The 17,261-nt window shown below is 39.4% G+C and overlaps 1 protein-coding gene across 1 annotated transcript in view; it reads right to left on the bottom strand.

Annotated features, from left to right (window-relative positions):
• Positions 1 to 17,261, bottom strand: part of vwa3a (von Willebrand factor A domain containing 3A) — a 67,964-nt gene that overhangs the window by 19,814 nt on the left and 30,889 nt on the right. The window contains exons 15-18 of the mRNA XM_056454310.1: positions 10,967 to 11,041; positions 6,910 to 7,051; positions 3,793 to 3,961; positions 283 to 353 (exon numbers count right to left, since the gene is read on the bottom strand). Coding sequence (XP_056310285.1) covers positions 283 to 353; positions 3,793 to 3,961; positions 6,910 to 7,051; positions 10,967 to 11,041 — 457 coding nt within the window. The remainder of the gene's footprint in view (positions 1 to 282; positions 354 to 3,792; positions 3,962 to 6,909; positions 7,052 to 10,966; positions 11,042 to 17,261) is intronic.

Below are 17,261 nucleotides of genomic sequence, written 5' to 3'. Positions count from 1 at the left end.
TCTGGTATAAAAAAGTTGACTCAACTTAAATTTGTAAGACAACTTGCTGCAGAACTTGAAATCAAGTAAAGTGAACTACTTGGGTTAAAAGTTGACTCAACTCAAAAGCAAGTTGCCTTACAATTTTAAATTGAGTCCGTTTTTTTTTCTACCAGACCCCTGATTATTTCTTTTAGGTCTTCTCCAGACTCTTCTTCCTCTCCTCCTGCATTATCGAATCGTGCTGGACACAGGTCACACACAGTTCATCATCAGAGAGAGAAGAAGCAGATCTGAACTCACCTTCTGATAGTAATCAGCCGCCGTCTGCATTTCTTCAATCAGGACACTGATGTCATCACTCTCCAGGATGCCTGCAGACAAACACCAGCTCATGTTTTCCACAAACACAAGCCTTCACGTTATCAGACTGCATGTGTTGAACATCTGACGGACACTGAAGCAGTACTCAGGAAAATAACTATAACTATAAGTTAAGGGAACTCAAACCATCTGAGGAAGTTTATTGACTTGAAGTGCTGCATGTACGTTTTTGACTCTCCTAAAGCATAAAAATACTATAATAAGTCTGCAGATATTTAAGAAACATGCCAAGTGAGCATACTTGTTTATCTAAAAATCAATGATAAAGTCAGTTATTCTACTTTGAAAGTGTGAGTTACGTGTTTATACCGTAGACTGTAAAATATATGGACGGAGTATCCGTGACGTCACCCATAGGTTTCTGAACACTGCAAAAGAAGCTACTAGTAGGCGCGGCCAACCGTCGCCATTTTGTTCGCGCGTTATCGCACCCACGGCGGGATACCAAACAAGGGCAAAGAGGCGGAGAGTGAGCGGAGCTACAGACACCTGCTGGCACTTTGCTTAGACCTGGCAGACAGACTTTACTTTGGGAGAAACGCTTGATACTTCATTACCTGCGACTCGTTTGTGTTCTGACCACATGTGCTTTGCTGTACACTATATCAATAAAGTGTTTAGACTTTTAAAAACACTGTAGTAATACATTGAGCCACTAAACATTGCTCTTATGACGTTTTTCTACAGGAGGAAAACTCGAATTACTTCCAAACACTTCAAATATAGTGTGTGTTAATAAATGCAGGACTATTGATGAACTCCAGCATAACATTGTATGATAACGCTTCAGATGACTGTTCTAGAGCCTACAGCTAATCAATCTGTCACATTCTGGAGTGCTTTACGGGTTTAAAGAAAAATATTGATGATAAATGATCTTAAATAAAACAAATACATTTATAGAGATGGTATACAAGCATATAACTTTACTCACATGGGAAACGGAGGCCACATGAATGGTTTGTGAGCACAATTAAATGCACACAGCATCCCATATCATCTGATAATTGTAAGAAATAAGTCCAAAAGGCAGCTGACTGTGTAAAGCCACATAAAACAAAACAAAAATAAGATGAATATGCCGAAATCAGTGGCTAATCTGCCGGATTCAGCTGAGGTGAAGTGACGGCGACCAGCGAGACCTAGCTGTCACTCAAGTGGCCACGCCCTTAATTATGCAAACTTAATATAACCTAATATAAAGGAAATGGATGAGTTATAAAAAAAATTCACCCCCCTCACAGTTGTCATGGAGGGTAATAATAGCTATATGAACCAAAATCGTTCTTTGTACCAGGCTGTAAACACCTTTTTTTCTGCTGTAAAGTTTCTGCTGTAAAGTTTTTCTGCTGGCCATTCTAACAGTGGGCTCAATTGCAACTTGCTCTATTATGGAGCCAGGACTAGCGGAATTTAGATGAATTGCAGTTTCAGTTACTTCCGTATTGGCTTCCCGAGGGAGAGCGGGAGGTTGCCGCTTGGTTGGAACGTCTGTCTTTGTTTTGGTATCTATAACCAGCCCACTGCCAGTTTACCCAATTATATTTCAGCACCCAGGGTTACTTTAGTGAAAAAAAGTGCATATTTCATTTCAGTTATGAGGGCTGCTTCAATATGTGTGGATACAGATGCAAAAAATGACCTCTGGAGGACAGCAGCAGCCTCCGAAATGAGTCGAAAGCTGCATCCCAAATGGCACACTCTACACTATGCACTTATGCACTATGTACTTAAACACTTACACACTCAACAACAGGGATTGAAATGTATTTTAAAATAAAATATCAAACACCTCAATTTTAAATGTCTCAAAATAAACTACAAAATAAATGTATAAAATAAAATACTGTATTTAGTATTTTGAAAATACTACAAAATACTTTTGCAAGGGAGCATGACATTTCTTCGGCAAACCTTCCATCACTAGGCCTGTTGGATCAATCCCTTCACCATTAAACTGGCTTAGTGAAGTAAACAATGTTTGACAGCAACAGCGTTTCTCTGAGCAAGTTTAAAGGGCACATAGTTTACCTCTTTTTTATGATTTAATATTAATATTATGGTTCTTCTGAGTGTGCCAGTTTAGGTTCAGTTCAAAACACAATTCAGATTTTTTATTATAATGTGTTAAAAAGTGTCATGTTGGGGGCGTGTCCACAGTTCGCTGATTTAGGGGTGTGTTGCTTCACATGTAGATTAGTTTCGGCTTCCCGCCAACGTAACAAGGGGGCGGGGCCATGAGCTCACCCGCTCTGCGTTTGCAACAGAGTCTGACAGGCAGACGGAGAAGGAGAGAGAGGATCACCATTCAGTCGTACATGTACGACTCTGACACAGACCAAGCAGAAAGTACAAAATCATTTGTGTCTTTGTACAGTTTTACAGCCAACTGTGTGCTAGTTTCAAGTGCCGAGCTTGTACACAGAAACTAATAACCACGCACACTGAATTAACTTTGACTGAGGCACCGGATGCGCCGCTCGAAGCCGCGACACGGCACACCAGACACTCTCTGTAGCGCGGCAGAAGCATGAAGTGTCCCGAATCATCGCGCCATGCATTTTTGAATTCTAAACATAGGTTTCTGCAGCGGTCCGCGGCGCCCAGCCGTCGACTTGAGTGCACCCTGATAGAAACCTATGTTTAGAACTCTAAAACGCATGCTAGTTAAGATCACAGGGAGCTTCTGGGATCGCGAGAAATGCAAACGGCTGAAGTATAAGGTAGACTCAATGAGAAGTACACATGTTTGCAAACCTACCTAAAGATACAACCAATAATTCCGATTAGAGCGATAATGTGGAGAATATTGATCTTGTGTTGAGCCCAATGAGCCTTGCATCTAAAAATAGAGCTAGGGTGTTCCTTTAGTGATATCGCTTTGACTCACGCTGAAAATGGCGGACGTGAATTAACAAACTGAGGATATGATGACGCGCCTGTCAATCAATATTGGTGGGCGGGGGGACCGCTCTCCTACGTCAGGAAGCGGTCGATTTGAAAACCGCTCCAATTGGTCCACCGTTTTTTATGTTGTTAAGTTGAAAAAAAAGCACTGGGTGTGCTTATATCACCCCAATATGACAGTCTATACACCATACATGCACATATGTCTGTCCAAACAGCTTGAAAAGTAGATTTTTTACCATAGGTGCCCTTTAAGTCAGCTTCTCTGTCAACTCATTCACTTCTACTAAACATAAAAAATGTAACTTGTGTTTGTCTTTGAGTTTAGTATAGATTTTGTAGAAATTTCATACAGAAAGTCTTGAAGATGCTCTTTCTGCGTTTCAGAAGTGTAATTGCAGAGCAACACAAACAGCGCACAAAAGTATAAATACATGACTATGCACAAAGCATGGGGCGTGGGTCACGCCCATCATTGGACACAGAAGTATAAACCAGCCTTAAGAGAGTCTCTGATCTCACCGGTGTCTGTGGTCCAGATGAAGCGTCCATGTCCAGCATGCGCCAGATCACTCAGAGCCCGTGCAGCTTCGGCCTGAAAGTCAGTGTGCTTCTCTCCGGTGAACAGGCACACATGGAGGTTCAGGTTTGCTGTGCTGCAGCGCTCAGACACATATGAAGTGACTGAATCCTGAGAATGAGAGCATGAAAGACACTGAATGCTGGTGTGATGTTAGATTAGACTGCTAAATGTAGAAAATGAGAATGTCAATACAATGTAGGAATACATCAGACGCTGCACTGCTTATATATGAACAGCAGAGGGCAGCAGAGGTTGACTTGGCCATTTTGCTGAGGTTTCAACATGCTTACTGGCAATATAATAGACATACCTGTCAACATTGGGATGTGAAAATAAGGGATACCCCCCACCCCCCCAAAAAAAACACTAAATATTTTAATCTGGAGCTGTTTCATTGTAAATAAACTGCTGAAACGGTCAGTTATACGTTCTTATTATTATTCACAAAGGATATAATAATTAGTAAACGTTAGAAAAAGCTGCAAATAAATTAACAAACAGTTCAGCTCCTTAAAATGATTAGCTATTATAAAGAAATTGAATCAAGTTATCACATCTCACTCATCTTTTTTTCACTGTATAATTCTGTACATTAAATAACAGTGTCACTTTAAAAATGCACAGATCTATAATGAAAGCATTTGTTGTGTTTAAAAGAAAACCCAACAAGATCGCCATGTCTAGATGTTGTTATTATTATTCATTCATTCATTTTCTTTTTGGCTTAGTCCCTTTATTGATCTGGGGTCGCCACGGCGGAATGAACCGCCATTATTATTATTATTATTATTATTATTATCATTACTATTATGATGAAGACGTGTATATGTCTGTTCAAACACGCACCCAAAACCCAAGAATCAAATCGCGTACGTACAGAATCCGCTAGGAAAACAGCGTCTATTTATCACTATGGAGCGCATCAGCTAACAGTCATGCATCGTTACATGAACTGACTGTTATGAGGATTGCATTGGGGGCAGCGCCTGTAATGAAAAGGAAATGAATCGCGCCGTTTTTATGTTTATTTCAAAGTGTTTTCATGTCTTAATAAAATGAAAGCACAGAACAGGTTCACATTTAAGAGCAAGTGGCGGCCCCTGGTGGTTCCGCGGAATTGGTTGCATATAGGGAGGATCGGCTCTTCACAGAAAGATAAAAATACGGGAGAAATATGGGGAAATACCTTTACGGGATGACAGCAAGATAGAACTGTAAAATATGGGAGAATTCCGGGAAAAATGGGAGGGTTGACAGGTATGATAATAGAGCAGGAGTGGCCAACCCTGTTCCTGGAGATCTACCTTCCTGCAGAATTCAGTTGCAACCCTGTCCTAACACACCTGTCTGTAATTATCAAGTGCTGCTTCAGGTCCTTATTAACTGGTTCAGGTGTGTTTGATCAGGATTGTAGCTGAACTCATCAGGATGGTAGATCTCCAGGAATAGGGTTGAGCACATCTATAATAGAGAATTACGAGTGATTAGAATAAAACAAATGATTAATAATAAAACACTAATAACTCAAACATTACATTTATTTTTTGTTACAATTTTTTACACATTTTAAATGGTATAATTTATGTTATATTGCAGAAAAAAACTAATTAATAAACTTTTAATGCAGCTTAAAATGATTTATTCAATTAATATTTTATTATTTTAATATATTATGTAACATAAATTTACAAAATGAAATAAAAAAAAATAACTTAAATGAGAAGCTTTAAATAGTCATTTTGGCGACGCAGTGGCGCAGTAGGTAGTGCTGTTGCCTTACAGCAAGAAGGTCGCTGGTTTGAGCCTCGGCTGGGTCAGTTGGCATTTCTGTGTGGAGTTTGCATGTTCTTCCTGCGTTCGCGTGGGTTTCCTCCGGGTGCTGCGGTTTCCCCCACAGTCCAAAGACATGCGGTAAGGTGAATTAGTGAATGAGTGTGTGTGTATGTTTTCCTGAGATGGGTTGCGGGTGGAAGGGCATCCGCTGTGTAAAAACGTGCTGGATAAGTTGGCGGTTCATTCTGCTGTGGCGACCCCGGATTAATAAGTCACTAAGCCAAAATGAATGAATGAAATTGTCACTTTGTCAACAAATTCATCATAAAAATATGATATATTTGACTAATTTGATGTTTAATTCATTATGTATTATATACTCTGCATTTTTCTTTATTCTATAAATAAATGTATAATAAATAACAATAAATCTATATCTTATATATCCATTTAACTTCATTAAATTTCATTTTCTTCCTCTTCTTTTTGTCTTTTTACTTACATTTTCTGTTCAAATAGCATTAACTAAACAAACAAAGATACCAGGATCCTGTCCTAAGTGTCTCCAAATCCTTTAAGTGAAAATGACACACAGCCGCCGTGGGGCAGCTAATGCGGTTAGCTATTAACTGTGCCCTATGAGAAAACAAAGAGGTCTCAAGAGGGCACTTAATGGCCTTAAAAGCTTCACAGTCTTCCTTTGGGCCATGTTCAGATCTCTTCAGATACCTTTCTCTTTCTCACACACACACAACACACGCACACACACACACACACACACACACAGAAATATTCATTCATTTTCCTTCGGTTTATCAGTGGTCGCCACAGTGGAATGAACCACCAACTATTCCAGCATATGTTTTACGCAGCGGATGCCATCCTAGGTGGAATGCAGTACTGGGAAACACCCATACACACTCATTCACACACACTCTCATACACTATGGCCAATTTAATTAATTCAATTCTCCTATAGCGCATGTGTTTGGACTGTGGGGGAAACCGGAGCACCCTGAGGAAACCGACACGAACACACAGAGAACATGCAGACTCCACACAGAAATGCCAACTGGCCCAGCCGGGACATGAACCAGTGACCTTCTTGCTGTGAGGTGAAAGAGCTAACCACTGAGCCACCGTGCCACCTCACACACAGAAATAGTTCCTTTAAACTGGGATAAAGCTGAATGAATTATGAGTGACTTAGACAGCCAATCTACATCAAGTGCAGCATATAGTCCAAAGATTGACTTGCATGTCATTGAAATCAATTAACCGACCATGTGTTGATCTGGTAGGTCGGTGGTCAGCAGATAAACACCACCAGTTAAAGCCGAATCTGCCGACGGTTCATCTTCTAGAGCCCGACGTAGAGCAGAGAGAGTGTTTCGACCGCCAACACACTCCTGTGTCTGAAACCACCTGAAAACACACACATACAGTTGAAGTCAGAATCATCAGCCCTCCTGAATTATTAGCCCCCCTATATTTTTTTAACCCATTTTAAACATAATAGTATTAATAACTCATTTCTAATAACTGATTTATTTTATCTTTGCCATGATGAGTAAATAAAATATAGGTCCCACTTTATATTAAGTGTCCTTAACTGCTATGTACTTACACCGAAACATAAATACAATGTACTTACTGTGTTCATCATGTATTTGAGAACACTTGTGGTGCTCTTGAGTTGGGATAGGGGTAGGGTTATGGACAGGTTTGGTGGTATGGGTAGGTTTAAGGGTGGGTTAAGGTGTAAGGGGTTGTCAACAGTGTATTCACAAATGTAATTACAGAAGTTAATAACAGATGCGATTACATGCATGTATTTTATCAAGCGTAAGTAAACAGTAAATACATGTATTTACACAATCAGTACATTATTAATTAATTTCTGTGTAAGTACATATTAGTTAAGGACACTTAATATAAAGTGGGACCAAATTTGACTAGATATTTTCAAGATACAGCTTAAAGTGACATTTAAAGGCTTAACTAGGTTAATTTGGGTAATTAGGCAAGTCATTGTACTGTACAGGGTGGGTCATTTATATGGATACACCTTAATAAAATGGGAATGGTTGGTGATATTAACGTCCTGCTTGTGGCACATTAGTATATGTGAGGGGGCAAACCTTTCATAATGGGTGGTGACCATGGTGGCCATTTTGAAGTCGCCATCTTGGATCCAACTTTTGTTTTTTTTAATAGGAAGAGGGTCATGTGACACATCAAAGTTATTGAGAATTTCACAGGAAAAACAATGGTGTGCTTGGTTTTAACGTAACTTTATTCATTCATGAGCCACCTCACATATACTAATGTGCCACAAACAGGACGTTAATATCACCAACCATTCCCATTTTATTAAGGTGTATCCATTTAAATGGCCCACCCTGTATAAAAGTGGTTCGTTCTGTAGACTGTCAAAATATCTAGCTTAAGGGGGCTAATATTTTTGACCTTAAACTGGTTCATAAAAAATTTAAATCTGCTTTTATTCTAGCCGAAATAAAACAACTAAGACTTTCTCGAGAAGAAAAAATCTTGTCGGAAATACTGTGAAAAATTCCTTGCTCTGTTAAACATCATTTGGGAAATATTTAACAAAGAAAAATTACTACATAATTTATTTATTTACTAATTAGTACAAATATATTGAAACAAATTATAAATAAAAATATAAGATTTTAGTAGGCTAATCAAATATGTTATTTCATTTCTGTTCAACCTTTGTGTTCAGGACATAACAAGAATGGCGAAAGGTTATATAACACGTCCCACTGTCATTTAAAACATGTGGCATCTCTGTTGACACAGCATATATGCAGGACTCCTAAAGATAATCTCAATACCTTATTAAGACTTTTTAAAGACCTTCTCAGAATATTTTAAGACCTCATCTTAAAGTTCTAATCAGTATCAAACCTTTAACTTAATAATCAGTTGTTAACAAACAGTTGTAGTTAAAAAAATGAATGGAGCACAACCGTGCAACAGAACTAAGATAAGCTCGGAATAAACAAAGCTTGAAAGAATCAACTACGTGTTTTTTTTTTCAGCGACAGGCTTCAGCCACTGTTTAAACTCGTCTTTCTCCAACCAGGAGTACACAATCTTACTTTTTCTCATTTTGCCGTCTATTTCGCTCTATGGTTTCGCTACATGTGGAGAGCCTCACATCACCTTCCTGCGTTTGTGGCAAATTACGTGACATCACCCGGAGGGAGGAGCTTGGCCACGAACCAATCACGTGGATCGAGCACGCCGCTGTTAATATTAGGAGGAAATTAAATATATTTAAGCTTTTTTTGGAGTCAAACACTTAGGACGAAGTTTGAACAAAATTTAAGACCTCGTACAAACAGAGTTTTTAATACCTTTTAAAGGCCTTAATTTTCTCATATAATTCATTTAACAACTTTTAATACTTTGTAAGACCCCGCGGTCACCCTCTGAAACTTGGATACATCAGAATGATTTGTTGATTTAGCAGCAAGTGCACTTTATGGGATATTTTCATCAGATTTTATGTTTATTGGACCAATAAAAAAGCCAATTTTATGGTGGTCAAGAGAGCTTAACATGCTGCAATTTAAGAAAACACATGCAATTACAAAAAACACCAGCAAATTAAGACAAGATCTTCATCTTCACATGCTAAAAATCCTCTAAATGCAAACACATTTGTAAAAAACCCGCTGTATTTTCACTTTTAAATAGCCCGAAACACAATGAAAATCTTGTAAGGGGACCCTAAAACGGGACAGACCCGGCAAATTAGGTTATATATTTCTAGTCTACAAAGATTAAACTTATTTTAAAGCCATTTCATTAGGGTGTATCCATATAAATGGCCCACCCTATATAAAAGTGGTTTGTTCTGTAGACAGTCAAAATATATAGCTTAAGGGGGCTAATATTTTTGACCTTAAAATGGTTCATAAAAAATTAAAAAAATGCTTTCATTCTAGCTGAAATAAAACAACTAAGACTTTCTCGAGAAGAAAAAATATTGTCGGAAATACTGTGAAAAATTCCTTGCTCTGTTAAACATCATTTGGGAAATATTTAACAAAGAAAAATTACTACATAATTTATTTATTTACTAATTAGTACAAATATATTAAAACAAATTATAAATAAAAATATAAGAAAAAAAAATACTAGTAATACAACTAGTGAAAATTAATGGATTTTAATATACTTCCTGAAAATCCTGAAAATTTATATTTAAGGGTATTTTTAATGTACAAACTTATAATGGATATGATTTGAATATAACACCTCTCCAGTTCAGTTCTACAAATCTGAGTCCTCCATAACACACACACTCAGGGCTTGAATTTTTTCAACCAGCCAAAGTGGCTAGTGAGTGTGTCTGTCTTAAACACCACAGCGAAAATCTACCCGCATTTGGCGGGTGTTAATGTCAAGCCCTGCACACACTTATTGATGATTCCTACTTGTCTTCTCTTCCTCGTGATGGAAAGTAGGTAAAATCTGATACGTAGCGGGGAATAAAAGAAGAACATGTTCATCAGACACTGGATTCGAACAGGGTTCATGGTCGATCACGTCAAAGCATGATGCCATGTGCTTTATGAGCTACACCACTCACGATACTCTTTGCTGCACTCTTTAGTTATGTTGTCTCTGTCAATCAAACGGTGATGGGTGGGAATCAATCAACTAGCTCAGTGTTTCCCAACCCTTTTCCTGGAGGCACACCAACAGTACATATTTTGGATGTCTCCCTTACCTGACTAATTAACTTCTGGTTTTGGAGTCTCTTCTTATGTTCTAATTAGGTGATTCAGGTGTGTTTAATTAGGGAAACATTGAAAATGTGTACTGTTGGTGTGCCTTCAGGAACAGGGTTGGGAAACACTGAACTAGCTTATTCCAACGACGTGCGCTATTTGCATTTAGCCTGAATAGACACTTCAAAATGTGCATTTTTCCCCCCTCGCAGGGGCCCCAAGTGCGCACGGGCCCCTGGGCCTGTGCCCATAATGCATATTGGTTAATCCGGCCCAGGGTGGGGTTGGGTGTGGACATTAAAAGCATTAGATGCAGCTCACCTTGCAACTGCATCAAGTCTGCATCCAGACCCCTCTCTAAAAAAGACCCATTTTTACCCATATCTGCCGTTATTGGTCCGATAAATATCGTGCATCTCTAATTTAAATCTAAAACCCTCATATATTGCAGTGGGAGCATCAGCAGTAGCTTTAGAAACAGCCGTAGTCGAAAGAGTCGAAGCCTTTGAGAACAGATGGAGAAGAGAAAAGCAGTGCGAGAACAGCAGAAGCACTGATCCCCTGCTCGTACCGCCAAACAGCTTGAAGGTTTTCATGGGTGGAGGGAAACATCTTCTGCTGCCACGACTGGACATCTGATCCAAACCTGTGGAGAACATTCACAAGGTCACACACAGCAGAGAAGAAGGAGATTATATAACTGCAAACTGCGTGATTTCTGTCCTCCTGTACTTTAAATGTCTTCATCTTATTCATTAATATATAAACACTGCAAAATAATATCTATCTATCTATCTATCTATCTATCTATCTATCTATCTATCTATCTATCTATCTATCTATCTATCTATCTATCTATCTATCTATCTATCTATCTATCTATCTATCTATCTATCTATCTATCTATCATCTATCTATCTATCTATCTATCTATCTATCTATCTATCTATCTATCTATCTATCTATCTATCTATCTATATAATTACCAATAACTAATGTCAAATAAAGATGAACAAATACTGTAATACATTGATTGTTCATTGTTAGTAAATACATTAACTAAAACTAACTAATACATCATTCATTCATTTATTAATTTATATATTAATTAATTCATTCATTCATATATCACAAGTCTTAGTTTCTGCAATATTCCAAAAAACAAAAACCATAAGAGGAAAAATCCTACTGGGTATTTTGGGAACCTGAGTGTTATAAACCGATGTGACAGTCTTTAAAAATCTGTCACTGGATATAAAAAAGATGATTTAAATAAAGAATAGATCCAAGCTTGTGTCCTTGGGAATGCTAAATGTCACCGGCTAACTTTAGTTTTTTATTTCCATCGTGTTCACGTGACATACAGAATCAAATTCCTAAAAGACAACATGGGCATATAAATGATTCTGAACAGAATTTGAAGGGTCCCGCAGAGCATGAATGACCCATATAAAAGCTAAATAATAGTCACAAAAGCCCAGATCAGCTGAGGTAACAGTGTAATGATCTGGCTGATGGGACGTGATGAAGCGCTCTGGACTGAAGCCCTGCAGCTGCTCTGCTGGATTGATATGAGGAGCAGGTATGTGCGCTGCGCTAAAATCTATTAAGACTTCTATTTCTGTCAAACTAAAGTGGATCACTCATGAGTTCACTAAAACTGGAGCAGACAACTGCTGAAGACTGACAGTGAATGGTGCAGAGTCTATTATATAATGTCTTTGCTTCTTTTGTGTGTGTTTGGGAATGGAAATATGATTCTGTACATTTATATAAAACAATACTGATATGGAGTTCGCTAAGTGAAAATAAAGCCATGGTATCATACAGAAACTCCAATAGAGTCTTTGCTTTAAAAAACACAAATGGTAAATGGTCAAAAATGTACATTTACAAATAAAATGACACCCAATAAGTTCTCCAATCTCATGCACAATGTGCAGTTTCACTTAGAGTGTGTCTGAATCCACTTTGCTATTTTAAGGAAGGGAAAAAAGGTCTGTGCACCAGGCGCATGATCTAAAAGGATTGTCCGTATTCTCTTAATGAGTTATGGGTGTGTCTTGGGCATAATGTGTGCTAAACCAATCAGAGTCTCATCTCCCATTCCCTTTAAGAGTCAGTTGCGTCTCGCCATGATGCATTTGCTATTTACATGGAAGATTTTGTAAGTGAAAAAACTGAATGTGAATAGCGAGAAAAGAGCAAAAGATCATCTATGCGAGGTTAAAAAGCATCCACAGAAAGAGCCTCTTCCATTCGGTTTTTTAATTTCGATGATGATCATTTCGATGGTGGATGCACTCCACTGAAGACATATTTAATTACATATTTAATATTCAAAACTTGAAAACAAAAATTTGTTTCTAAATTCAGCTGTACTGTATTTTCCAGCAAATGAATAAACAATAACAACAAAGTGTGGTCAAAAAAACTGTGAGCTATATCCAACACAGATTCTCCTGAGGTGGAGAAGGCATGAGTGGAGGTAGCGATTTTTATATTTATGTAGAAAATAATGTATTATTTTACATTTTAAGTCTTTAATTTTTCATATTTAAAGATATTTGTGTACTGCTGTACATCCCTGTGTGTGTAACAAGCAATGTGTATGTCTATTTTGCATGCGCATAGGTGCATATCACTATAATGCTCTTTAACAAATAAAAACTGTACACTATTGACTTTAGAGCAGCTTTTTGTTAGTTAATGGATTCTTCAAAACTGCACAGCGTCAACAATGCACCTTAACGCACCTCCTTTTCAGTCCGGCATGCCCATAGGTGCAGACATGGGTGCAAATGCATTTACTTAAACAATATTGCATAAAACATGAAAATGAAACCTACACGAGGCTGAAACTAGCACATGGCACACATTGCTATATATTTTAATCTCAACCGTGAGTAATAGAACGCACAGGACTGTGCGATATCGAATGCAGTGAAGGACAGATCTATGCTGCTGTAACGGAGGCCAGCTAGTAAGTGCTGTGCAGGTAAACATCAATCCCCGGACCTCTAAAAAGGTGCTCTAGTGACAGACGCTAGAGGTAGTTGTGGGCAAAGCGAGGCTTCATGAAACACCAAAACAGTCGGAGCAAATATGTCGAAGCTTCGAAACGTTTCGAAACCCCACTCTACGGTGACACCTAGTGGTCGTTTTTTATGTATCGCACTGAAATAGCTTTGGCTAAGAACAGTTGAGCAAATTGAGGTATTAAACCCCGCTTTGTTAGATGGGATCTACAAATGATGTAGAGGAGTGGCTAGGCTTCCTGACTACAGTGTGGGAATGCTGGCTTCGAATCCAGGCCGATGAAGCTATTTTGAAATGCTTTAATATCAGTTTGTAATGCTTTGATCTTGTATCGTTTTGTTTCAACATTGGTCTGACATCCGAATAAACACTTTGTGAATAAATATGTCTTGTTTTGGTCATAAAACAGGGTTGTTGCTAGATCAGGAATGGTTGTGGCCAGAAGTTAACAAGAATTATTTATATTAAACAATAAATTTCCCATTGTATTTTATTAACATCTACCCAAAACCTAAACCCAACCATTACAGTACTGTAAAATATTCATTATTGTTTTACAGTGTTAAAAAAATGATGCTAAATTGATGGCGTATCAGCAGCTATATCCTATCTAGAGTACACTATAAAACAGTAACATTGTTAAAATACATAAAATCAGGAATTCTGAGTAATTGTCGGGATTCAAACCCAAAAGTAATCTGAAGCTCAGTGACAACATGCACACGCACAGTCCACTAGGCTATAAGAGACAGAAGATTTAATAGACCTTGTTAGTCAAACGGAGGTTCGCCAGGTCTCGAAGCGCTTCTGAACTGATCGATGTTTTAAATCTCTTTAGTCACGTGATCAGGTGTTTCAAATCACTTTAGTCACGTGACTTGGGTGTTTCGGATCATGCTTCGGTGCAGTGTTTCGAAACACTTGCGCTTTGAGATCTCAACAAACGTCAGTTGCACGTCTGCCATCCCTAGCTGGAGGCCATGGTCTTTAGCCTCCTTGGTAGAGCAACCGACTCCCATGCGGAAGGTCGCCGGTCCGATAGCAGCTCGGAGTGGGTTGGGTGGTGTAGGAGTGGTGGAGTTACATTAGTGCCGTGACCCGGATGGTAGTGAGGATTAGGGGGGTGAGTGTAACGGAGGCCAGCTAGTAAGTGCTGTGCAGGTAAACCTCACTCCTCTGACCTCTAAAGGTGCTCAAGTGACAGACGCTAGGGACCATGGTCTTTAGCCTCCTTGGTAGAGCAACCGACTCCCATGTGGGAGATCGCAGGTTTGATACCAGCTCAGAGCAGGTTGGGTGGCGTAGGACCGGCGGGGTCACACTGCCATCTAAATTCGATCAGATAGATGTACCTCCTGAGACAGGAAGTGAAGCAGAATCTGGATTTGAACAAACCTGTCTTGGAATTCTGCCTCTGAAGGGAGCATTTTAGAGCTTTTGCATGCAGCCAGTCGCAGGACCGGCGGGGTTACATTGGTGCCGTAACCCGGATGGGAGTTAGGTTTAGGGGGGTGACTGTAACGGAGGCCAGCTAGTAAGTGCTGTGCAGGTAAACCTCACTCCTCTGACCTCTAAAGGTGCTCTAGTGACAGACGCTAGGGACCATGGTCTTTAGCCTCCTTGGTAGAGCAACCAACTCCCGTGCAGAAAGTCACCAGTTCGATACCAGCTCGGAGCGGGTTGGGTGGCGTAGGACCGGTGGGGTCACACTGCCATCTAAATTCAATCAGATAGATGTACCTCCTGAGACAGGAAGTGAAGCAGAATCTGGATTTGAACAAACCTGTCTTGGAATTCTGCCTCTGAAGGGAGCATTTTAGAGCTTTTGCATGCAGCCAGTCGCAGGACCGGCGGGGTTACATTGGTGCCGTAACCCGGATGGGAGTGAGGTTTAGGGGGGTGACTGTAACGGAGGCCAGTAAGTAAGTGCTGTGCAGGTAAACCTCACTCCTCTGGCCTCTAAAGGTGCTCTAGTGACAGATGCTATAGGCCATGGTCTTTAACCTTCTTGGTAGAGCAACCGACTCCCATGTGGAGGGTCGCCGGTTTGATACCAGCTCGGAGAGGGTTGGGTGGCGTAGACCGGAGGGGTCACACTGCCATCTAAATTCAATCAGATAGATGTACCTCCTGAGACAGGAAGTGAAGCAGAATCTGGATCCGAACAAACCTGTCTCGGAATTCTGCCTCTGAAAGAGCATTTTAGAGCTTTTGGATGCAGCCAGTCTTCAAAAGAATTTGCACACACACAAAAACTTCACTAAAAAAGTGGTTCTTTTGAGACGTTTTCACTGAGAAAACTTTTGGAGAATCCAAATACCTTCTTCCACACTTTTTTCACAGTACAGTGGTCCCTCGTTATGTTCTAAAAATAACTTGTAATCAGTGAAACCCGCATACAAGTCAGCTTTAATCTTTACAACTAGATGTTTTAAGGCTGTAAAACCCCTCACTGCACACTTTATACACTTTTCCCCAGACAGGCATTAACATTTTCACACTTTTCTTTCTTGTTTAAACACTCTCAAAGTTCAAACATCATAGAAAAAAGTCCATTATTACAGAATGAAACCAAAGATCAAAGCTTTTTAGCTTTTGTGCAGATAATGTTGGCATCCAGCATAATGTACTTTTTCCTGCAGTCACTGATCCACAAAACTAAAGCACACTGGATATGCCACACACATGACAGTTGGAACACCCACTGACGCATACATTCACATGTTATTTTAAATGAAGTTATTTAGATGGAGCTCATTGGCATGACAGAAATATGAACAGTGTCCTGAGTTGTAGCTGGGCACTGCAGACAGCCGCCAACTTGCGGTGCCGGTGTGCTTACCCTGATATTTATAATTCTAAAATGCATTGTGTGCGACTGCAGACAGTTATAACCCTTTTTGCATCCTTGTTGGAACTCACACTGCTAGCGATCAAAGATTTATGTTAAGTTGGCAAGATGAACGCATTCTCTACTGTACAGGATACACGGAGGAGATTGATTGACAATGGTCTACAAGTTATTTAAAATTGACACTTTTCAACCCAATGTTTGTTTTCTGATTATGTCTCCAGGATCCTCCAAATAGTAGCTTAAATACGTAGTCTGGCTAGATGATGTCAGATTTATTTGTCTCCTGCTGAAATGTGTTTCTTTATGTGGTGTCTATATTTGGGAATAACAGCTGGATGACTATGCAGAGACAGTCCCAGTGCTGCCTGTACCTGCTGCGCCTAATGCTGGTGCTCTGGCACAGTTGTGTCACACACAGATCCATTTATTTAGCTGAAAAGTTTAAAATTTGCATTTATGTGAGAAATAGCCTATGTGAGCTGCTATATTATATTATAGTAATATTTCATAACAACTAAATATAGATGCAAAACAGCTAAAGTTCGGTTTTTTGGCAATCACATGGCAGAAACTCAATGCAGTTACGCATGTATACATGGACAAGATGATGTGCTGCAGTTCAAAGCGAGCATCAGAATGGGGAAGAAAGGTGATTTAAGGGACTTTGAACGTGGCATAGTTGTTAGTCCCAGATGAGCTGGTCTGAGTATTTCAGAAACTTCTGATCTACTGGGATTTTCACGCACAACCAGAAAAAGAGAAAATATCCAGTGTGGGCGCAAATGCCTTGTTAATGCCAGAGGTCAAAGGAAAATGGCCAGACTGGTTCCAGCTGATAGAAAGGTCTGCAGAAGAGCATCTCTGAATGCACAACATGTCCAACATTGAGGCGGATGGGCTACAGCAGCAGAAGACCACACCGCATGCTACTCCTGTCAGCTAAGAACAGGAAACTAAGGCTACAATTTACACA

The sequence above is a fragment of the Danio aesculapii genome, chromosome 3 (genome assembly GCF_903798145.1).
Source record: "Danio aesculapii chromosome 3, fDanAes4.1, whole genome shotgun sequence".
NCBI classification, from domain to species: domain Eukaryota; kingdom Metazoa; phylum Chordata; class Actinopteri; order Cypriniformes; family Danionidae; genus Danio; species Danio aesculapii.
The sequence above is the reverse complement of the archived record's forward strand: the minus strand, read 5'-3'. Positions and strand labels throughout refer to the sequence as shown.